At 34.2% G+C, this 26,060-nt stretch overlaps 1 protein-coding gene across 1 annotated transcript in view; it reads left to right on the forward strand.

Annotated features, from left to right (window-relative positions):
* The window catches only part of HGF (hepatocyte growth factor), an 82,882-nt gene that overhangs the window by 53,734 nt on the left and 3,088 nt on the right, over positions 1 to 26,060 (forward strand). The window contains exons 10-17 of the mRNA XM_052638840.1: positions 10,015 to 10,117; positions 15,479 to 15,612; positions 19,344 to 19,382; positions 20,576 to 20,672; positions 23,092 to 23,166; positions 24,037 to 24,183; positions 24,652 to 24,758; positions 24,878 to 25,023. Of these exons, the coding sequence (XP_052494800.1) occupies positions 10,015 to 10,117; positions 15,479 to 15,612; positions 19,344 to 19,382; positions 20,576 to 20,672; positions 23,092 to 23,166; positions 24,037 to 24,183; positions 24,652 to 24,758; positions 24,878 to 25,023 (848 nt within the window). The remainder of the gene's footprint in view (positions 1 to 10,014; positions 10,118 to 15,478; positions 15,613 to 19,343; positions 19,383 to 20,575; positions 20,673 to 23,091; positions 23,167 to 24,036; positions 24,184 to 24,651; positions 24,759 to 24,877; positions 25,024 to 26,060) is intronic.

Consider the following 26,060-nt stretch of genomic DNA (forward strand, 5'->3'; position numbering starts at 1 on the left):
CCCCCAAAAATAAAGTCTGACACTGTTTCCACTGTTTCCCCTTCTATTTCCCATGGAGTGATGAAACCGGATGCCATGATCTTCGTTTTCTGAATGTTGAGCTTTAAGCCAACTTTTTCGCTCTCCTCTTTCACTTTCATCAAGAGGCTTTTTAGTTCCTCTTCAGTTTCTGCCATAAGGGTGGTGTCATCTGCATATCTGAGGTTATTGATATTTCTCCAAGCAATCTTGATTCCAGCTTGTGTTTCTTCCAGTCCAGCATTTCTCATGATGTACTCTGCATAGAAGTTAAATAAGCAGGGTGACAATATACAGCCTTGATGTACTCCTTTTCCTATTTGGAACCAGTCTGTTGTTCCATGTCCAGTTCTAACTGTTGCTTCCTGACCTGCATACAGATTTCTTAAGAGGCAGGTCAGGTGGTCTGGTATTCCCATCTCTTTCAGAATTGTCCACAGTTTATTGTGATCCACACAGTCAAAGGCTTTGGCATAGTCAGTAAAGCAGAAATAGATGTTTTTCTGGAACTCTCTTGCTTTTTTGATGATCCAGCGGATGTTGGCAATTTGATCCCTGGTTCCTCTGCCTTTTCTAAAACCAGCTTGAACATCAGGGAGTTCACGGTTCACGTATTGCTGAAGCCTGGCTTGGAGAATTTTGAGCATTACTTTACTAGCATGTGAGATGAGTGCAATTGTGCAGTAGTTTGAGCATTCTTTGGCATTGCCTTTCTTTGGAATTGGAATGAAAACTGACCTTTTCCAGTCCTGTGGCCACTGCTGAGTTTTCCCAATTTGCTGGCATATTGAGTACAGCCCTTCCACAGCATCATCTTTCAGGATTTGAAACAGCTCCACTGGAATTCCATCACCTCCACTAGCTTTGTTTGTAGTGATGCTTTCTAAGGCCCACTTGACTTCACATTCCAAGATGTCTGGCTCTAGATTAGTATCACACCATCATGATTATCTGGGTTGTGAAGATCTTTTTTGTGCAGTTCTTCTGTGTATTCTTGCCACCTCTTCTTAATATCTTCTGCTTCTGTTAGGTCCATACCATTTCTGTCCTTTATCGAGCCCATCTTTGCATGAAATGTTCCCTTGGTATCTCTTTTTTTGTTGAAGGGATCTCTAGTCTTTCCCATTCTGTTGTTTTCCTCTATTTTTTTGCATTGATCGCTAAAGAAGGCTTTCTTATCTCTTCTTGCTATTCTTTGGAACTCTGCATTCACATGCTTATATCTTTCCTTTTCTCCTTTGCTTTTCACCTCTCTTCTTTTCACAGCTATTTGTAAGGCCTCCCCAGACAGCCATTTTTCTTTTTTGGATTTCTTTTCCATGGGGATGGTCTGTCTCCTGTACAGTGTCATGAACCTCATTCCATAGTTCATCAGGCACTCTATCTATTAGATCTAGGCCCTTAAATCTATTTAGCTCATACCTGAATGGTCTAGCGGTTTTTCCTACTTTCTTCAATTTGAGTCTGAATTTGGCAATAAGGAGTTCATGATCTGAGCCACAGTCAGCTCCTGATCTTGTTTTTGTTGACTGTATAGAGCTTCTCCACCTTTGGCTGCAAAGAATATAATCAATCTGATTTCGGTGTTGACCATCTGGTGATGTCCATATGTAAAGTCTTCTCTTGTGTTGTTGGAAGAGGGAGTTTGCTATGACCAGTGCATTTTCTTGGCAAAACTCTATTAGTGTTTGCCCTGCTTCATTCTGCATTCCAAGGCCAAATTTGCCTGTTACTCCAGGTGTTTCTTGAATTCCTACTTTAGCATTCCAGTCCCCTAAAATGAAAAGGACATCTTTTTTGGGTGTTAGTTCTAAAAGGTCTTGTAGTTCTTCATAAAACCGTTCAACTTCAGCTTCTTCAGCATTACTCGTTGGGGCATAGACTTGAATTACTGTGATATTGAATGGTTTGCCTTGGAAACGAACAGAGATCATTCTGTTGTTTTTGAGATTGCATCCAAGTGCTGCATTTCGGACTCTTTTGTTGACCATGATGGCTACTCCATTTCTTCTGAGAGATTCCTGCCCGTAGTAGTAGGTATAATGATCATCTGAGTTAAATTCACCCATTCCAGTCCATTTTAGTTTGCTGATTCCTAGAATGTCAACGTTCACCCTTGCCATCTCTTGTTTGACCACTTTCAATTTGCCTTGATTCATGGACCTGATATTCCAGGTTTCTATGCAATATTGCTCTTTACAGCATTGGATCTTGTTTCTATCACCAGTTACATCCACAGCTGGGTATTGTTTTTGCTTTGGCTCCATCCCTTCATTCTTTCTGGAGTTATTTCTTCACTGATCTCCAGTAGCATATTGGGCACCTAATGACCTGGGGAGTTCCTCTTTTGGTATCCTATCATTTTGCCTTTTCATACTGTTCATGTTAGAGAAAGAAAATTTAGACTCATTCCTATAGAAGAAACATGGAAATTTATAATAAATTATTCCACCAAAACCACATCATGCCTTGATGAATTCACAAATGAAGTGATCATAATGCTACATTAATTGTCCTATAGCTTAACGAATGTAATAAAAATTTCAAATTATTTCTGGATGAAATTATAACATTGAATCTTAAATATGATAAAGGTATCAGAGAAGAAAACTATACATTCATATCATTTGTAAATATTAATGTAAAATCTTAAATTTGAATGAACAATTTAATGAAGAAATTAAGAAAATAATACATAATGATTGAATATAGTCTGAGTACAAAAATGGTTCAATTTTAGAAACCCATTAATATAATTCACCTTAGTTGTAAGAAAAGCAACCATATAAGAAATCTCAACAGATTCTGTAATTACTGTGACAAAATTCATGCATTCTTCATAAAAATACTCAAGAATATTCGGTATACATACTAACTTATACACCCACATATCTGTATCTATATATTTATCTATATATAGATAGATAGATAGATCTTTATATATATCTGTATCTAGGTATATATCGATATCTATATTATTATATAGCATCCTCAGTCATGTCCACCTCTTTGCGATCCCATGGACTATAGCTTGCCAGGCTTCTCTGTTCATTGGATTTCCCAGGCAAGAATACTGGAATTAGTTGCTATTTCTCTTTCCAGGATATATTCTCAAACCAGGGATGGAACCCATATCTCCTGCATTGGCAGGTGGATTCTTTACTCCTGAGACTCCAGGGAAGGCCACTATCTCCCTTACTATTTAATATTATAAATATTTTAACATTATATTTTCTTTGACATTGCTATGTTGACATTTTATACAATTAGATAAGACGGCATATTTACTGATTGAGTAAAAAGGCAAAAGATCTTTGTACAAATTATATAATTGTAATATTCTTGGAAATCTGAATTCAAATAGTAAAAAAAAATCACTAAGGTAGCATGATATATGATCAATATACAAATATTAATAACATTCACATATGGGTTTGAAGATATAATTAGAGAGAAAACTACATCTGTAATAGGAAACAAAACTGATGAAAACTTAGGAGTAAACTTAGTAAAGATGTGCAAATCTATGTAATTAAATTTCAGATTACTACTGAAAGTCCCAAATTATATTTTAACATGCAGAAAAAATCACTTGCTCTTGACATAAGATCTCAACATCACAAATACATCAGTTTCACCTAAGCTAATTTGTAAATTTAATGTGATATTAATACATAGATTACCATTTTTTTCATATCAAACAAATGCATTCTGAATCTTTCCTAGAAGAATAAACATATAACTATAGTAAGGAAAATGTGAAAAAGAAGTGATTAGGGGTAAAAAACTTTATCAGATACTAAAATATTTTTTAAAAGTTTATAATTTAAAAAATGTAGTTCTACCACAAGAATAAATTGACAATTAGAACAGAACACAGGATCTAAAAATAGACTCCTTACTGAGATTATATTTAAAATGTGGTACAATATGTCACTGGGTAAAAATTTAAAAATAATAGTGGATCAATAAAGTTCTATTTGGAAAAATAATAAAATTAACCTATGCTTTGCACCATACCTGAAAATAAACTTCAAATGGATAACAGATATGAGCATAAAAATGGAAACCATATAGATACTAGGAGTAAACTTGGAAAAATACCTTTATTTCTTAGATGTAGCAATATGGTTTCTAATTAACACTCAAATTCTAAAGGCAATAAAAGAAAAAAAATAAGCTACAAAAGGTGTCATGACAAAAACATAATCAAACCTATATATTTAATTTCAAAAGACAAATGACAAATTTGGAAACAAGTTTTAAAATGTATATCACAGATAAAGAGAAATATTTTTAATATATAAAAGCTATGAAAGTGAAAAATATAGGACCAAAAAATTAAATAATGGACAAAACATATGAACATAAAGACTTCTTTAGAGAACATGAAAAATATGCTTAAAGTCACATGTAACAAGAAAAAATTAAAATATAAGTAGAGATTTTTCATAATATGGGACTTCTATTTTTCACATATAAATTCACAAAAATTCAAAATCTAGTCAACACTATCTTTTGGCAAAACTGTATGCGAATATGAACTCTCATACTTTGTTCCTGGGAATGAAAAATGGTAAAATCCTTATGGAATGGAATATTACAATAATTAAATTACATATGCATCCATCTTTTCACCTAACAATACACTATCTGAATATATAGCTCCAATAATATGGAAACTCATATGCACGAGTTTTTGATTTCAGCATTTTCTATGTTAGCAAAACAACACAAATCTACTCTGGCAAAATCACACAATGGAACACTGTGGATTTGCAAAAAGAATGATAAAGTTTTTTTGAATTAATATGAAGTGATTTTCAAGTATATTAGTAATGAAAAAAGTCACTAAAATATATATTTGGTATTCTATTAATAAAAGGTATTTATTCCTAGTAATAAAAAAAATGGGATATAATATTACATATATAGAACATATACATATAATTTATATATTCATATTACATATGTATATATGTATGTATGTTTGGTATGTATCTTTGGCCAGGAGGGTAAAAACAAAGAAACATAAGCACCATAAACAAGAAACTAATGAAACTGGTTATCTAATGGTGGGTAGTAGTGAGTACAAATATGACACAGAAGCAAGAGGGAAAATGAGAACAGTCTGAATACATACTCTCATATACCAATACTAATGTTTTAATAGTGTTTTAAATGTTCAGAAAGTAATCTCAAGAAAGATGCGGGGGAAAGCACAGAAGTATGCCTATCTGTATATCAAAGAGATACCATTACTACAGAATTTGGAAAATAAATTTCAGAATTATTTTTAAACACATTTTTTTAATATATAGCCTCATTGAAATACATTTAAAAGTAGATAACTATAAATGTGTTTTGAACTTTAAAGTATAAATTTGTTGTTAGGATGTAGCAGATTTGACATTATTTTGTGTGCACTGGAGAACTGAGAAAGAGAAAAAACACATTCATGTACCTACAGTCAGTGTTCTTACTACGGGAGAAAGGAAATACACCATTAAAATAGAGAAGAGGAAAAATTCTTGTACTAGACTGGAGTTAGAAGTGATCATTTATTCATGAACACACACACACAGAGCTTGGCTCTATCAAATGAAAGGGACTAAAAAGATGGTACCAAATAGCAATGAGCACACCTGTTTCTTGTCCTCTTACTTTTCATCATTAACAATGACTGTCTGGTGAAATTGAAGAATCCATGCCTAGGGCAAGAAAAGCACAAAGTAAGGCTGGAGTATCTTTTGCCAGCAAGCTAGCAAGTGCTCAAAAATTCACGTCTCCCTCTCAAAAACTTATAACCTAGATCTAATCATGAAGAAAATATCAGACAAACCCAACTGATGGACATTTTATAACATGCCAGTTCTCATTAAAACTGTTAGGATCATCAAAAAAGAAAGTCTGAAAAAACTGTTACATCTAGAAGAGCCTAAAAAGCAAGACAGTTAAATGTAATGTGGTATCATCCTAGAACACAAAAAGTACTCTAGGTAAAAACTAGGAATAAATTGGAACAAAATAGTCTTCAGTTAGTAGTAATGTTGAATAGTGGTGTTAAATCCATCATACCAATATAAGATAGTAGGGGAAACTATATGGTGTATTAGAACTTTGTACAAACTTACACGTTTTTTTGGAAATTAAAAGCTATTCTAGAATATAGTTTACTAAGAAAAAAAAAACAAACCTAGCTTATAGCTCATCCTCTTTCTCTAATACAGAAAAGATAGGTGTAGAATGAAAAATGTATTAAAGAGCACTACCATATACTGCATTGCACTATTGTTTTCTTCAGTGAGAGCTTACTTAAATAATTTACTATTTAACAGCCAAAGGTTTAAGATTTCATAATAAAGGAAAAAATAGAATTGTCAGAGGAAAGTATTTTAACTGATACACTCTGCATATATACAAGAATTAGATTTTACAAAATTATGCTTTCTGAAAACAATTTTATTGTGTATTGTAATAATTGCTATATTATTTGTATCAAATCCTATCTCATTTGAATTTGTATATTTAAGTTTAAATCATGAATACCAAACACAGCTATTGAATATACTTACTGTATATTTTATATATACTTTACTAAAGTATATATATATATACATATACTTTAGTAAATTAATTTATATAGTTTACTAAATTAATATACTTTACTAAAATATATTTCTGGAATGCGGGAGACACGGGTTCGATCCCTGGGTCAGGAAGATCCCTTGGAGAAGGAAATGGCAACCCACTCCAGTACTCTTGCCTGGAGAATCCCAAGGACGGAGGAGCCTGGTAGGCTACAGTCCATGGGGTCGCAAAGAGTCGGACACGACTGAGTGACTTCACTCACTCACAAATTATATTTACTTTAGTAAATATAAATACATACTTTACTAAATTAATTCCTGGACAATTTATTTAAAATTTTTATTAAGCTTTCTACCTATTATTTTAGGGTTTCCCTGATAGCCTAGCTAGTAAAGATTTTGCCTGTCATGCAGGAGACTCTGGTTCAATTCCTGGGTCAGGAAGATCCCCTGGAGAAAAGATGGGTACCCACTTCAGTATTCTTGGGCTTCCCTGGTGCCTCAGATAGTAAATAATCTGCCTGCAATGTGGGAGACCTGGGTTGGATCCCTGGGTTGGAAGGGGCCCCTGGAGGAGGGCATGACAACCCACTCCAGTATTCTTGCCTGGAGAATCCACATGGACAGAGGCTCCTAGGGGGCTACAGTCCATGGGGTCACAAAAAGTCGGACATGACTGAACCACTAAGCACAGAACACCTATTATTTATTCTAATCACATAGCATATTTAAAACCAATGATAATATTCTTTGGCTTACCAAATTTAAAAGAAAATAATCTTAATGTTGATGTACATTTCTAGGTAACATTTTATAGTCTTTTATAATATTTATTCACATAAAAATCAGGACTTTTAGTTACTTTTAAAATATGCAAGATTATTTAAGAATATGTAGTGCTTTTTTTCCAATGTAGAAATTGCTACATATATATTAGAAAGAACTTAACTTCTTTTTCTTAATTGTAAAGTTAAGAATATGGTCACTCCTATCAATGTTTAACAGAATGCAAATTGCTCAGTTGAAAAGAAGTGAAAAAATCACATGGGGCATGATATAAGGCACAGGAATCATTTTAACATGGCTTCCATTGGCTAAATTTGTAACAACTTGAGCATTAAAATGAACAACAGGAATAGATTATACATCATGTTGAATAAAAAGAGAATCCATGAGTCCCTCTTTACATTACTACTTCTACTAGTAGTTCTGCCAATACCGTTGCTAGTACTACTACTAGAAGTATTTAGTAATACTTAAATGAAGGGAGTTGGCGGAAAAAGTAAAACTCTGTGTTAGAGAAGAACACCAAGAAAGAAACAAATATAAGAAAGAAAGATAATATTTTAAAACCAACATAGTAATAACTGATTCATGCAGTATTAATCAAAGTATTCCTAAGCCATTTTAAAAAAATTTGTTTGGGAATAGGATGTTGACAGTCTCAAAGTTCTCAAAACTTTTTATTTGCTTGTTTTTGTTTTACATGAAGAAGAGTTTTTCCTTTTTATAACCGGGTTATCAAATTCATCACCAATAATGGAAAAAACTGACATCATGTGTCACATGAAATAATGCTATAAATGCAACAAAATATCACCTTATATAATATTTCTGTATTTAACTTGATTTCATTCATGAGGATAATCAGACAAAGTTAAATTAAAGAGTGTTTGTGAGACAGCTGGCTTGGATGACCCAGAATGTCAACCTCATGTAAGACAAAAATCACAATTCAACAAATGTGACTGGTACATGAGTAGTCATTTTATCTCTTGTGACTCTTCTGTGGAGTGAAATTTTTCCATTGGAAAATATATACTAAAGAAAGGCAATGCAAAAGAATGTTCAAACTACTGTACAATCGCACTCATTTCACATGCTAGAAAGGTAATGCTCAAAGTCCTTTACGCTAGACTTCAGCAGTATGTGAACCAAGAAATTCCAGATGTAGGAGCTGGGCGTAGAAAAGTCAGAGGAACTAGAGATCAGATTGCAAATATCTGTTGGATCTCAGAGAGAATAATAGAATTCAAAAAAAAAATCTGCTTCATTGACTGTACTAGAGCCTTTGACCATGTGGATCACAACAAACACGGAAAATCCTTAAAGAGATGGGAATACCAAACCACATTTCCTGCCTCCAGAGAAACCTGTAAGCAGGTCAAGAAGCAACAGTTAGAACTGGAGATAGAACAATGGACTGGTTTGAAATTGGGAAAGGAGTACATCAAGGCTATATGTTGTCACCCTGCTTATTTGACTTATGTGTAGAGTATAACATGTGGAATGCTAGGCTGGATGACTTACAAGTTGGAATCAAGATTGTCAGGAGAAATATCAACAACCTCAGATATACAGATCATACCACTCTAATGGCAGAAAGGGAAGAGGAACTAACGAGCCTCTTGATGTGGTTGAAAGAGGAGAGTGAAAAAGCTGGCTTAAAACTCACATGCAAAAAACTAAGATCATAGCATCTGGTCCCATCACTTCATGGCAAATAGATGCAAAGAAAGTGGAAACAGTGACAGATTTTATTTTCTTGGGCTCCAAAATCACTGCAGATGGTGACTGCAACCATGAAATTAAAAGATGCTTGCTTGCTCCTTGGAAGAAAAGCTATGACAAACCTAGACAGCATATTAAGAAGCAGAGACATCACTTTGCTGACAAAGGTCCCTCTAGTCAAAGTTATGGTTATTCCAGCAGTCATGTATGGATGTGAGAAAGAAGGCTAAGTGGCCAAGAATTGATGCTTTTGAACTGTGGTGTTGGATAAGACTCTTGAGAGTCCTTCAGACTGCAAGGACATCAAACCAGTCAATTCTAAAGGAAATCAACCCTGAATATTCATTGGATGGACTGATAGAGAAGCTGAAACTCCCAACACTTTGGCCACATGACGCAAAGAACCTACTCATTGGAAAAGACCCTGATGCTGGAAAAGATTAAGAGCAGGAGGAGACTGGGGCAACAGAGGATGAGATGGTTGGATGGCATCACTGACTCAATGGACATGAGTTTGAGCAAACTCTGGGAGATAGTGAAGGACAGGGAACCCCAGTATGCTGCAGTTCATGGGGTTGCAAAAAGTTGGTCACGACTGAGCAAATAAACAGGACCAAGTTTTTCTTTCTTTGATGTTCCTAAGAGGCACTTATTTAATTTTTCTCTGGATTTTTTTTTTAAATTTGTAATTTGATGTACAAACTTTCATTTTAATGAAGAAGGAATCTGGCTAAAAAAATATTTTATTAGAGATAGTTAAGTCCCTTTGCTTTGCACGTATTTCAGTGTGTTGCTTTCATTTTTATGTTGACTTTCATGAATTCATATGTTTGTAAAAATGTATTTTTTTCTATACTCCCTAGTATTCATTAGTTTTCATATATTTTATGTTTAGATTGTTATCGTGGGAATGGCAAAAATTATATGGGCAGTTTATCCAAAACACGATCTGGACTAACATGTTCGATGTGGGATAAGAACATGGAAGACTTACACCGGTATGTAAATTTGTTTCTTTAAATATACAGTATGTGGTGATAGCAGCAGATAGATGTATGGAGATACATTGGTATTTCTTTCTATTCATTTATATACCTTAGTAACCTAATAGAAACATTAGATTGATTATTCAGTGTAACTCAATATAACATTTTCTCCCTATGTGGCGAACAATTCAAACCAGCAAATATTTATTGAGCATTTACTGTGTGTTCTGGTCTATAAAAGGTGCCTTGGGGACATTAACAAAAAGTAGACATATGTTTTGGCTTCACCTTTAAGCAGGATATGTTCATATTGAGAAAACAATTATACAACTTGATAAGACATGAATAAATGTCCAATCTAGTGTTTCATATAGTACATTACATGATTATATTCTCATAATTATTTATTAATAGTAGTTTATAAAATTGATGTTATCATCTTCATGAACTTAGATACCTTAAAATTCCACTTTACTAAAAACCTATTGAGATATGTTTCCTTGTATACCTTTATTTTGACACACTGTTTTTCTATAATTGATGGAATAGATATGGAATTGAAAACCCATATATTTCAGACAATGAGATTTTGACATTGAACATATTCACAAAAAAGCAGTTACCTTCCACTTATCTTTCCCCAGCAAATCACTAGTGTGTTTGAAATAATAAAAGAAATATGAGACATATTTATCACATAGGAGAGATTTTTATTAAATATCCCAGAATATGTGCAAAAGGATTAAGAGGAAAAAAGGTAGTGTCATTTAATAAAGTATCTACAACATGGTTGCTTTATATGAGTTGTTATCACATTTGACCATCATAATTATATACCGAAGATAGTTCTATGTGTGTGTATAAGAATTGAAGGATCTAGAGAAGGTGAGTTATTTTGCTCCTGGTTCCACTTTAAAGTTCTTATTCTGTTTCAAAATTTACTCACTAGTGGATTATACAGTTTTGATTGATTTACTGTCACGAGCAGTGATAGTTCTAAAGCAGTGTTCTCTAACATAAATATGCAATTCAAATATGTAAGCCGCACTTGCACTTTTAAGTTTTATAGTAGCCTGTCACTGTTTCCATTGTTTCCCCCTCTATTTGACATGAACTGATGAGACCAGATGCCATGATCTTAGTTTTTTGTATGTTGGGTTTTAAGCCAGTGATTTCACTCTCCTCTTTCACCTTCAATAAGAGGCTCTTTAGCTCCTGTTCATTTTCTGCCATTAGGGTGGCGTCATCTGTATACCTGAGGTTATTGATATTTCTTCTGGCAATCCTGATCCCAGCTTGTGCTTCATGCAGCCTGGCATTCTGCATGAGGTACTCTGGGTGTGAGTTAAGTAAGCAGGGTGACAATATACTGCCTTGATGTCCTCCTTTCCCATTTTGAACCAGTCTGTTGTTCCATGCCTGGTTCTAACTGTTGCTTTCTGACCTGCATACAAGTTTTCTCTGGAGGCAAGTAAGGTGGTCTGGTATTCCATGTCTTTAAAAATTTTCCACAGCTTGTTGTGATCCACACAGTCAAAGGTTTTAGTGCAGTCAATGATGCAGAAGTAGATGTTTTTCTGGACCTCCTTTGCTTTTTCTATGATACAGCATATGTTGGCAATTTGATTTCTGGTTCCTCTGTCTTTTCTAAACCCAGCTCCTACATCTGGAAGTTCTCGATTCACTTATTACAGCAGCCTAGTTTGAAGAATTTTGAGCATTATCTTACTATCATGTGAAATGGGAGCAGTTGTGGGAGAGTTTCAACATTCTTTGGCATTGACCTTCTTAAAGATTGGAATGAAAACTGAACTTTCCAGACTTGTGGCCACTGCTGAGTTTTCCAAATTTGCTGGCACGTTGAGTGAAGCACTTTCACAGCATCATCTTTTAGGATTTGAAATAGCTCAGCTAGAATTCCATCACCTCCACTAGCTTTGTTTGTACTTATGCTTCCTGTGATCCACTTGACTTCACATTCTGGCTCTAGGTGAGTGATCATACCATTGTGGTTATCCAGGTGACTAAGACCTTTTTTGTACAGTTCTTCTGTGTATTCTTGCCACCTCTTCTTAATATCTTCTGCTTCTATTAGGTCCATACCATTTCTGTCCTTTATTGTGTCCATTTTGCATGAAATATTCCCTTGGTATCTTTAATTTTCTCAAAGATATTTCTAGTCTTTCCTATTCTATTGTTTTTTCTCTGTTTATTTGCATTGTTCACTTAAGAAGGGTTTCTTGTCTCTCCTTGCTATTCTTTGGAACTCCGCATTCAGATGGGTATATCTTTCCTTTTCTCCTTTGCCTTCCATTTCTCTTCTTCTCTCAGCTATTTGTTAAGGTCTCCTCAGACAACTGTTTTGTTTTGTTGCATCTTTTTCTTGAGGATGGATCTGGTCACCACCTCCTGTTACAAACCTCTATCCATAGATCCAATCTTTTTATTTGTCACTTCCACTGTATAATCAATCATAAGGAATTGGACTTGTCATATCCGAATGGCCTAGTGATTTTCCCTACTCTTCAATTCAAGTCTGAATTTTGCAATAAGGAGTTCAGGATCTGAGCCACAGTCAGCTCCCAGTCTTGTTTTTACTGACTGTATAGAGCTTCTCCATCTTTGGCTGCAAAGGATGTAATCAATCTGATTTTAAATAATAGGTTTATATTATCCAGCGTTTCTAAAGCTTTTCATTTCATATATGTATTCAATATAAAATTACTAATGAGATATTTAACATTTTATATTAAAGCTTCAAAATTTGGTGTGTATTTATAATTACAGCACCTTTCAGTTTGCAGGTCACGTACTACTTTGTTGCCACATTTGGCTAGTAGTTACTCTATTGGAAACTGCAGTTCTAGGAATTCAAAATTAAGTAGAATTCTGCCATCATGGATCTTGCTCTCTAGTATGGAATGGCTGAAAACAGCAACGCCAATGCCATATTTAAAAAAGTCCATTGTTGTTGTTATTCACTCAGTTGTGTCCGACTCTTTGCGACCACATGGACTGCAGCATGCTAGGCTTCCCTGTCTATCACCAACTCCTGAAGCATGCTCAGACTCATGTCCATCAAGTCAGTGATGCCATCCAACCATTTCATCCTCTGTTGTCCCCTTCTCCTCCTGCCTTCAGTCTTTCCCAGCATCAGAGTCTTTACCAGTGAGTCAGTTCTTCATATCAGGTGGCTAAAGTATTGGAGTTTCAGCTTCAGCATCAGTCGTTCCAATGAATATTCAGGACTGATTTCCTTTAGGATTGTCTAGTTTGATCTCCTTGCAGTCCAAGGGACTCTCAAGAGTCTTCTCCAACACCACAGTTCAAAAGCATCAATTCTTCGGTGCTCAGCTTTTTTATCATCCAAATCTCACATCCACACATGACCACTGGAAAAACCACAGCTTTGACTAGATGGACCTTTGTTAGAAAACTGATGTCTCTGCTTTTGAATATGCTATCTAGGTTTGTCATGGCTTTTCTCCCAAGGAGCAAGCAAGCATCTTTTAATTTCATGGCTGCAGTCACCATCTGCAGTTATTTTGGAGCCCAAGAAAATGAAGTCTGTCACTGTTTCCATTGTCTCCCCTTCTATTTGCCATGAACTGATGGGACTGGTTGCCATGATCTTAGTTTTTTGCATGTGAGTTTTAAGCCAGCTTTTTTACTCTTCTCTTTCACTTTCATCAAGAGGCTCTTTAGTTCCTCTTCACTTTCTGCCATAATGGTGGTGTCATCTGCATATCTGAGGTGATTGATATTTCTCCCAGCAATCTTGATTCCAGCTTGTGCTCCATTCAGCCCGGCATTTCACATGCTTGTGAGAAATAACTGTAACCAACTCTGCCTTCAGTAATTCCAGCATTAGATGCTTGACAGTTTTATGGTGAAAGTAGTTATGCTACAGAAATCTGCAAGGATAGCAAATAAAGACTCCTTCCATACACAGTTCAAAGTGCCAGTTGCTAAATGTTTACCAACATATCACTGGAAATTTATGACATATTTATTCAGGTACTACAATGATTATAATTTTAAATTCACTGTGTTTTGATTTGCCTTTGGGAATAGTTAAAAGTCATTTGGAAAGAACTTGTAGGCTATTGATGAATGAGTAAGTTGCATGGTACCATTTTGGTTTAAGAACAAATCTGTGACTGCGTGAAGAGGTAATGCGATGTGATGATTTTGAACGAATACTCTGGAAAATGCTACATGTTCAAACACCTGATCTACAGCTGAAAAAATATGTGACCCTAGACAAATTAATTGTTCTCTGTGGATTTCAATTTCCTCAAATACAAAGTTGCATAATCTTAGAGCCTGTCTCATCAGGTTGGCCTAAGTAAGTATGCAAGTCTACATAGTAGAATCTGTTACATGCAGGTCTTTCTTGTTTTATTGGTCCAAAAAGTGAACCTGAGTTTGGAAAGGCAGTCCAAGTCTCTATGTTGAAGTTCTTCCCAAATTTTAAAAATGACACATTAATTAAATTCAAGCATGATGGTACTTAATGTTGATGTGATATGAGTGGGCAGGCTTCCCTGGTGGCTCTAATGGTAAAGAATCCGCCTGCAATGCGGGAGACCTGGGTTGAATCCCTAGGTTGGGAAGATCCCCTGGAGGAGGGAATGGCAACCCACTTCAGTATTTTTGCCTGGAGACTCCCCATGGACAGAGGAGCCTGGTGGGCTGCAGTCTATGGAGTCACAAAGAGTCTGGCATGACTGAGAGACTAAGCACGGAACACATATGAGTGGGCATGATCTAATAAAATAATATACAGCATTTTTTTGCTTTTCTTTTGTACTAAATTTAGTTAAGATGTAACATGGGATAGCCTGAACTATTACTCAGTTATCTTTCAAAAACTATATCTTAAATGACAAGTGAAATTTTCAAATTTAATAAGTGTATTAGCACACTGTGTTTTCAGTGTATCTTCCTGTATGTTGTCATAGCAGTGTTGCTAGTGAAGCTTGTTTGCATGTTTCTGAAACATGAAAAAATAAATATTTTTGCAATAGCTTATATTTTTATACATTTTATAACTTAGATCTTTATCATCTGTTTCTTTCTTGCATGGTGCATTGTTACCTTCCCAGTATAATTATTTAATAGAAACAATGTAATAATTTTTTAATCATTTTATCTATGCTAATTATTCAGCCTTATTCCTCAGTTAAAGAACATGCTTCCAAACTGCAAGAACAATAAGAAAGTCTCAAAAAATAAAAAGAAAAATTCACAGCAGGTAGTTTATGTTGTACCTGTAATGAAAATTATGTGCTAGGGTTGTATCTTCTTGTTTTGTTTCCCTTGGACAAGATGTGTGCTTCTTGTGATGTTCCCAGTTTGCTGTTTATGCAGGCATATCTTCTGGGAACCAGATGCTACTAAGCTGAATAAGAATTACTGTCGGAATCCTGATGACGATGCCCATGGTCCCTGGTGTTACACAGGGAATCCTCTCATTCCTTGGGATTATTGCCCTATTTCTCGTTGTAAGTACATTTTGTGATCTTTTTCAGATGAATTATTTTAAATATACTGCATGCCCTAAAATGATAATTCAATCAGAGGTGGAAGTAATACAAGAGGGCTAGAGTTGATCCCAGAATAAGGATGTACTCCAGACAGCAATGCATATACACACAATTTCATCTCTCCTCTAGACAAAGAGACATTTTGCTGACCTTTTAAAAGAGATTTTTCCTCCCTCAAGAGATTCCTATTTGGAATCCAGAAGCAATACATGGCCATGGTTCTGACTGGGCTAGAAAGACTGCCTTGCTCCACCATCAATAAACTTGATATTAGCAATATATATTGATTCAGGAGGGCTTCCCTCATAGCTCAGTTGGTAAAGACTCGGCCTGCAATGCAGGAGACACCCCGGTTCAATTCCTGGGTCGGGAAGATCCACTCGAGAAGGGACGGGCTACCCTTTCCAGTCTTCTTGGGGCTTTCCTAATAGCTCAGTTGGTAAAGCATCTGCCTGCAATGCAGGAGGCCCCAGTTCAATTCCTGGGTGGGAAAGATCTGCTGCAGAAGGGAAAAGGCACTCCGGTATTCTGGCCTGGGTCACAAAGAGTCGGACAGGACTGAGCGACTTTCACTTTTGGGGTTTTCCTATTAGCCCAGATGGTAAAGATTTTCTGCCTGCAATGAAGGAGACCCTGGTTCAATCCCTGGGTCAGGAAGATCCCCTGAAGAAGGAAATGGCAACCCACTCCAGTATTCTTGTCTGGAAAATCCCATGGATGGAGGCCCCTGGCTACACTGCATGGTTACACCCCAAGGGGTCACAAAGAGTCAGACACGACTCAGCAACTAACACACACACAGGCTCTAGAGCACAAGCGCATTAGTTATGGCACACAGGCCTAGTTGCTCCTTGCCACATGGGATCTCCCCAGATCAGGGACTGAACCTGTGTTTCCTGCACTGGCAGACAGGTTCTTTACTACTGAGCTACCAGGGAAGTCCTAATTTAAAAAATTTTAAAACATATGTTCAACTAACATTTTTAAACTAAAAATTAGTAATGTGGTATTGAAAGACTTGGGGGCGTTACTAGCATTTGATTAAATGCTATTTCAGATAACATTTATTTCAATGCATTCTGAACATTAATTTCAGCAAATATTTTGCTGTCATTGTTCTACCTATATTTATAACCAAGATTTATTTACATTTATCACTAGTGAAAGACTAAAAATATTTTATCTTCAGAAGATTTGAGTTCTTATCTATTTAACTTCAGAGATTGTATATATCATTTTCACACAGAACATTTGCATTACAAAACATGCAAAGGTTTGTATTTCTTTTTTTTGTATTCCTTTAGAAAATATTTACAAAGATATGTTATATATTTTAAGATTATCAAGAGGCAAAAGTAAAACTGTAGAAATGTTTATATTTGTCTATACATGAACACACACTATATCTTAGTATTAGAGATATATCTACTTATATAGTATCTAAGTATTAATTAGATATATATTTAAGTATCTAAGTATTAAGAGAATATAGTGGTTTAGAGTTGCAACTCTGACTTCCTAGGTGAAAATTGTAGTTCTAACACTTGAAGTGCCTTGGGTAAATTCCTTCCACTTCAGTTTGCATTTACTTATTCATTTATTAATAGTTTTAAATTGAGCTGCTACTGTTTGCAAAGCCCTATATAGCATTCTAGGTATAGAAAATACAAACAGTGTCTCCTGTACTCAAATCATTTTCAATGTAGAGAAGAGACAGCTACATACCTAATAACAAATACAGTCATTTAAACACATACATATTAATATTAAAATATATAATGAAATGGGAATACAAATGTCAGCCTGGAAAATATGCGTTGTTCATAAAGTTTTGAATTTGAGTTGAAACTTAAAGGATCTATTAAAAGAAAGTTTTCTTTATGCTTTCACTGCTGCTGCTGCTGCTGCTGCTAAGTCGCTTCAGTCGTGTCCGACTCTGTGCGACCCCATAGACGGCAGCCCACCAGGCTCCGCCATCCCTGGGATTCTCCAGGCAAGAACACTGGAGTAGGTTGCCATTTCCTTCTCCAATGCATGAGAGTGAAAAGTGAAAGTGAAGTCACTCAGTTGTGTCCAACTCTCGGCAACCCCATGGACTGCAGCCCACCAGGCTCCTCCATCCATGGGATTTTCCAGGCAAGAGTACTGGAGTGGGGTGCCATTGCTGAGGCCATAGATCAACACATAGACATATATATCTCTACTAGAAATAGGAAACTTGATATGCAATTAACAATACAATGAATATGCAGTCAATCACAGTGCCTCGAAAGTTTTTAATTTCGGAGATTAAACTTTTGTTTTAAGAACTATAGTTTTATGTTTTGTTTTTTAAAGTGCCCTTTAGGCTCTATCCCAAATGTTATCTTATTAAACATTTATTTAAAGAAAGAATACAATGAATAGTCTAGTCTTTTCTCACCACAACAATATAAGAAATAAATAGCTTTTCAGTTTGGAATTCTTAGAAATTAGGTAGAAAAACCAATATCCTTGATGTTTTAATGACCACATTTATACTATGAACTAAAACAATTACTTCAGCTGACTCTCAGACAAAACTCTCCCTCGGGATAAACGAAAAGGAAAAGGAAATGATGAAATTTATAGTTCACCTTTATGCTCATTCACTTAAAATATCTAGATCTGGAAAATGAGCATAAACAAAAACGGTTTAGCATGTGTTAATTTTCTCAAAATTCCCCATAAATGAAAATCAAGTTTGCATCTATTACAAAGGAATCTATATGCCATTTTTGTTTTGTTGCTGGTTTATTTGAGCTCAGGGCACTTCTAGGGACTAACAACCAGCTGGGTCTAAACAATGCCTGACTAAACTCTATGTCATCAATTCTAAACACACATGAAAATCCAGGAAATGTCTCGGGCCTCATTCATTACTACTTAAGTATTTTTAAATTCTAGAATCTTCCAAGCCAATCTCTTTGCAGCAGTTAAACCCCACTCAGTAGAGAGGTTATAAAAAAGAATTCAGTATGAAGTGTTAGCCATAATGTATTTGCAGTTTCCAGTACTCTTTTTTTTATACTTTTCCCTTTACAACTGAGAAAAACCAATCTCCGAAATATTCTGACAAAACATAATTATATTTTGTTATTCCTTTTTCCATGAGTGAGGTTGATTTCTATATTATCAAATTATTAAAAAAATGTTTTCTGAAACATAGAGGAAGATTCAGTTATCCTTAATCATATAAAAGATAAAAGTAATTTTCAGCAAAAATGTAAATGAGCCAAAATTACAGTAAAGCTATATAGTTTATATGAATGGCCCAAAGGAACAATAATAAGCAGTGAAATGTTCATTGTGTACAATGTTTGGCATGTTGGGAGAATGAGACAGCTCCTCGGTGCCAGCAGTGTAATTCAAACTGCCAACATCATCAAACCACATTCCTGAGAGTCTTCAAAAATCATAAAACAGGGCTTTCCTCACATCACCCACTACCATACTTTCAACTTTGTCTAGTAAAAGTGATACAGAATTATTCAAAAAGGTACTATTACATTATTTTTTGAATACATGTAAATAATTGTCTTAAATTATCAATTCATGGATATTTGGGTTTCAATACAAAATGATGTACTATTGAATAGTACATTTTATTTTTATATAACAGAAATATGTAGGCATGAATTATATATACATGTATATATTTGCTTTTACAGGTGAGGGGGATACCACACCTACAATAGTCAATTTAGACCGTAAGTAATCCTTCAAAAGAAGTGATTATATCTTAGTACCTATGTGTCATAGATGATGTCATTATTTACTTCCTAAAAATATCATTATATAAACTTCCATCATAAAAATAAAATGTTTTATTTGAACACTTTTTCCTGTGTGAATGTATAAAGGTATTACAAAGACAACTGCATGCTAAATATCAAAATTCATTGCTCTGTTAGAAAATGTCCTATTAAACTTTGAAAAAGTATGTATAGTGCTTTTAACTTGGGACAGAACATATGCAGTGGACCTTCACCATCCTTTAAATTAAATCAGGATGCTGAAGTTAGAGAGAATGAAACCAGCAGGTTGGAAAGTTATGCACTGTCTTTATCCTGCTCTATCTTTAAAGCTCTTTGCATTTTCTGTGAGGCAAAAGATGACACAATGTGAAAGGTTTAGTTAATCCTCAGTTTAGGAAAATCTAAACTGCATTTAGGAGCTTGCTTGTATCACACACTTCTTGGGCTGAAGGAAGTTACTCAAATGTTTTGGTTTGAGAGACCACCTGCTATGTCCCAGGCTGAAGAAGCAAATGGAAATCTATTTTAGACCATGGACAAGAGTGGATAGGATAAAGCAAAGAACACTGGCGAGGGTCAGGAAAAAGTTTACTTCAAAGAGTCTGTGTTATATCATTTGGATATAATGACTTAAACATACGTATGTCATTTGGATAAAATTTCAATTAAGATCACTTTGGTTAACACGTTGCAAAACAGTTCTACATTCTTACTATACAAATTCAGAAGTAATAAATCAAATATATGTATTTTTTCCCCCACTGAGGCTTTCCATTGATATTTAGGAAAAAAGGCACTGTAAATAGCATCATTCTGTTGTGTTGAGGTTGGTAAGGAAAATACAATTGCTGTTAGACCTGAAGAACTTGTACATAGAGAGCAAAGTCATTGTCACTATGATGTCAGTTCTGCTGACCTTGAGTTGATTACTTTTTCTTTGTTATCTACTTAGATGAGGCGAGCAAACATTTTGGGTCCAATTTGGCACTGTAGTCACACTATTTACCTTTGATTTTTTCCAAAATGTTCTTCTGACACAATTACAGTGGTTACATTTGTGTAGTTACCGTCAACGCTTAAGAGAGCTGAGAGGCACAGGTTGTTTCAAAATGGTTTGTCAAAATGTTGTTTGGTCCTCTTTTTAGATCCTGTAATATCTTGCGCCAAAACAAAACAATTGCGAGTTGTAAATGGAATTCCAACACGAACAAATGTAGGATGGATGGTTAGTTTGAAATACAGGTAATTATTAATAGACACAAATCATACATATTTGGATTATTTGCAAATAGTTATATTCCAAGCAGTATGGCCATATGCAGCCATGAGGTTGTGCCCTGCACAAGGCACCCATATGAGGGGGACACAAGAAGGACTAATCACATTCTGCTTGCCAAACATCCCTGGATTTTGCAGTTTGTGCCTCCAGAGATAGTGCTGTTTTAAATGTTTACAAAAGTCCCATATGTGTTGGCATTGTCCCTGATGTGACATTTTAGTTCTTGTTAAGCAAAAGACAACTATACAGGAAACCTACTTATACCTTGATATAACCATGGTAGTTGTAATACTCATGTTAATTTCCCAATTAGGGATATTATGAGATTATTTTCTAACATGTTTATGCACAATCATAGTAAAACATTTATATTTGATTTTAATTTCTGACTTTTTCATTGTCATTCTAATTAAAAATGGCAATAATTTAAAATACTGGAATATTCTTTCATTAAGAAAAATATAAATTATACTGATAGTTGAACAGTCTTGAGATTATAATATTTGATATGATAAGACATGTCTATTGCTTAGTGTAAAAATCAATGCCATGTTCTATGTAAAATAGGTTTTCAAAATATATTATTATACAAAATTAAGGTTATTTAAGAAGTAAATACTGAAAATAGGAGCTAGCTTTAAAACCTGATCTTAGAACTTTCTATATACTACACATAATATACCGTATGGTAATCAGAATGTTAAAATTTATTCTTTCTATATCTATCTCTATTGGAATGTCATCATGCAACATATCCCAAAGTGCACCCGAATTCTAGCCGCATTTTCCCTTGTTTTCAAGACGCTCCATGTTTCTCCCTCTGGCCTTTGTGCTGTTTGTGGGTGCTTTCTTCCTCCATATTTTATGCCTACAAAATTTTTATTCTTTAAATGCAAACTGGAATATCTCCTTTTTTTTTTTTCTAAACCTTTCCTGTTTCTTTAACTCTAGCCTCCTAGAATTTAGGAATAAAATTCATTTTTACTATAAGTAAATCACAGTGACATTAAAGTAGAATAGAGACAACTTGAAACTGGCTATTTTTCTTTCAGTGAATAAGTCAGTTCTTAATAAGCATGAGGGTTATATTCTTTAGACACCAAGTAGAAAATGACCTAGAGTTCCCTTAGTGTGTCTTTCTTTCAAGGAGTAACTCATCAATTTTTATAAAGCTTTATGCTGATAATTGTAGGGTAGTAACTAAAATAGAATTATGAAACTCACCAGAATATTAAAGTTAATCATGCAATGTGAAGACATAATGAAGGCTGTAAAATTTGAGGGTGGTATTTTCTTTACTGTAGAAAAATTCCCAATAATCGACATCTTTGAGCTAATTAGAGGATCTCTGCAAATCTCATTACTCCAGAAGAAAAGGCAAATACTTTTGAATTTATTCTTACTCATAGGAGACTTCCTTTTGAAGTCGCCATCTTTGGAGAAGTAGGTGAAACTGTTTTTCACCAGATTAGTGTAGTATAAACTTTTTTTAAAAAGTACTCTTTTCCTTTTAAATCTAAGTTCTTAGTAACAACAGCTGTTTATCTATTCTTCCAAAACTCATACAGAGGAATAGAAACTAAAACTCTCTATATATTCTTATCCTCCTGTGTGGTATAGGCCGTAAATAAATGTCTTAGTCTGGGAATATTATTCTATTACTCTCTGAAGCACTGAACATCTGTACTCTTTGGAAATGTAAATTGTGAGTAGTTGTACTTTTTCCCATGTGTTTGCCAAAAAAGAACACATTTACAGATTTTGGATATCATCAAATAAATATTCTAGTATTTATTATTCTTTACAAATATATTATAATTTCCTAGATGATATATCTTTAAAAACTGTTTTAATTTGATAAGTAAAATGTTATATTGTTGATATTAATCTGGACAAACAAATTTACTCAGTTATATCCTAAGTTAACATATCAGAACTAAATAATGGTAATGAAAGAAGCAAATAGTGCATAAATATTATATATGGTTACCACAAGATGGTTTTCAGAATTTAAATAAAAACTCCAATTTGTCATTTTCATAATCAAACACTGAATTTAAATTAGGTCTAAATAGCCTATATTTATAGCACACACTTTCTCTTATAAGGATAGACTACACACATGTGAACATGTGTTTGGTAATGGATCACTAAAGTTGATTATATAAAATTATAATCACATTATGAAAAACCAGTTCTAATGCTACATCATCAAGTATCATCCTTCTGATAAAAAATACTCATTTTATTCTATTTGGGTTAATATCTACAGTTTCCTCTCAATGTGTTTATGCTTAACAAATGGAGCCATAGGTTTTGCATTAATTGGCAAGCACTCTTTTTGTACAGATGTTACTTGTTTTTCTTCCCTCTTTCTTTTAGAAATAAACATATCTGCGGAGGATCATTGATAAAGGAAAGTTGGATTCTTACTGCAAGACAGTGTTTCCCTTCTCGGTAAAGTGAAACCAATATTTGTTTTAAGCATTTAAAAATATGTATGGCTTCCCCCTAGATTCCCCCTAGAATGTATATTCATTTAATAGACATTCACCAGCATAGGGTGAACAAATTAATTTATTTTTATTTTAGATTTAGCTTATGAAACTGACTTAATTAATACTTATTTATGAGTACTACTTCTATCTACCTCTTTCCACGATTAGCACTACTCTCATTTGGGAGAAAATTTTGCTAGAATTATGTTAATAATTTTTACCCTAACCTCCTTCTTGAACTCTATATTTCTAGATAGAAATTCTTTTTCTGAATTAGCAACAAACTTCTTTCAGTCCTCACTTCTTTCTTATGTAGAGCCAGCCTCAGAATAATACTGAGAATGATTTTCAAAGTAAATTAGCCTAAGGAAAAGATAAGGAGATAGCATTTGTTAGCTTACTTCTTGATTCTCATCAAGATTATACTGATTTTGTTACTATAAATCTTCAGTTCAGTTCAGTTCAGTTCAGTCACTCAGTCATGTCCGACTCATAAGCCAAACATATATACCTTTGAGATAAAAAGGAAAACTTGCAATAAATTATAATTCTTGTAATATGCTTTACCTGAGAATTTTTCATAAATGATCTACTCTCTAGCAAGAATAAGCAAGTTGAAAAAATAGCCATTTAGAATTTCAGCAATTTAAAGGCTCTTCTTGCTTATATGTTCCTGTAGTATTCAGAATCTTCCAATAAAAAAATATGTTGCTCTTTATTATACTTTAAACTTTAAATTTAGGTTATTTATCTGCCCCTGTAAGGTAATATAACAATACATATAAATAATATTGCATAATTTAAAGTTATATTTTAATTTTTTACTTAGAAACAAAGACTTGAAAGATTATGAAGCTTGGCTTGGAATTCATGATGTCCATGGGAGAGGAGACGAGAAACGCAAACAGGTTCTAAATGTTACCCAACTGGTATATGGGCCTGAAGGATCAGATCTGGTATTACTGAAGCTTGCTAGGTTAGTTCCTTTAGATAGTTTCATATTTTTAACATACACTTGAATGGTTGAAACCTTTTCTTCAACTCTGTGGTTATTCTTTCTCTCTCATGTAAATATATCATAAAGCATATGTCACATGTCATATATGTGTGTATATGCATACAGAGGCAAAGAGAGTGGCATTTTCAAATTGTTCATATGTGAATAAATGAAACTGGGCCAACAATATGGTTATCCTGGTCTAAAACCAAGCTTAGTGAGCAATTGTATGGTAACTTTTAACAGGTAAAATAATGATTTAAAAATAGCAATGACCGTTTACTCTTAAATATTTTCAAATAAATATTCATTTCTCTACTACCTACTTGAAGCAAAATTGTTTATTCTTTCTAAATGAAGTATTTAAACTTTCACACTACATTTTAATATGTTTATTTTGTGCTGAATCCAATCAAAGGTACTTACCATCATATTTTCTTTTTTCAGGCCTGCTATTTTGGATGATTTTGTTAGTACAATTGATTTACCTAATTATGGGTGCACAATTCCTGAAAAAACCACTTGCAGTGTTTATGGCTGGGGCTACACTGGATGTAAGCTATTTTAAAAAAGATAAAGCAATATCATATTTATTTCGCAAAAATATTTTTAATTGTTTATTTTTTCACTTTACCCTATGCTCATTAACCATACATATTTTGCACCATTCCAGTGATCAACTCAGATGGCCTACTACGAGTAGCACATCTCTATATAATGGGGAATGAGAAATGCAGCCAATATCATCAAGGGAAGGTGACTCTGAATGAGTCTGAAATATGTGCTGGAGCTGAAAATATTGTATCAGGACCATGTGAGGTAAAAAAGGGGGATTTAAAAATAAGTAACATGTGGTAGATAGCATATTTTTTCCTGTTTATAATTTTTTTCCATTTTTCTCAAATAAGAATCATTGTACATCTGCCTATCGTAAGAGAGAGGAATTGGAAAATAGAACCTTTATTATTCTTGTATATCTCTTTTAGCTAAACTGTGAACAATCCATGTTTCATTAGCAGCAAACTAAGATGCCATTCATCTCTCAAATAGCAAGAAATTAATACAGCCAAAACTCTAAGAGAAAGCTGTTCAAATTAGAAGTGTCCAACGTGCAGTTTGATACCATAGCTTGCATTTTTAAAAATGTTTTTCTAAATTTATCTGATCTTCCCAAATTCTAACTTAACTCTATTAATTTTAGTCAGAGATCCATGCTTGGTTTTAAACCTTTAAATGTGTTTTTGGTTAAGCCAGTGTGTGTGTGTGTGTGTGTGTGTGTGTGTGTGTGTGTGCGTGTGTGTGTCCGTGTACGCTTCTATTTTAAAAAACCAGAAGGTCAAAGTTTGTGACTTTAGGAGTTTGGACATTTTCATTTCTTAGGCAACTGTTCTTTCTACTTGGCAGTGTTCCTATCCCTATTTAACATAAACAAGCTGTTAAACTGCTATTTTAGATGTATTTTCAATTCAAGAGACAAGTTCTCCAACCCTGAGAACTCTGGAATTATAAAATACTATGTGTAGTAAAATATGGAATAAGTTCAGTAATAGTGAAATATCTTTTGAGTTTTAGGAAAATGCCCTATTTATGGAGCATAAATTTATATTGAAGTACATATGTTATGTATATATTATTTTGAGATTTCATCTTTGAAAATTAAATAAAACATTTTTAAGTTAAAAAAAAGTTTAAATTGCTTGAAAATAATATGATTAGAAACTGATTATGTGTTTATAAACACTTTGGAATTTGGTGTTTTTTGTTCCAGTAAATCTAACATCACTAAGCCTATTATAACAAATGAAAATTTACCAGGAATATTTTTTATCTATTTGTTTATTTATTCCCCAAAGAGC

This window comes from Budorcas taxicolor, chromosome 4, assembly GCF_023091745.1.
Source record: "Budorcas taxicolor isolate Tak-1 chromosome 4, Takin1.1, whole genome shotgun sequence".
NCBI lineage: Eukaryota > Metazoa > Chordata > Mammalia > Artiodactyla > Bovidae > Budorcas > Budorcas taxicolor.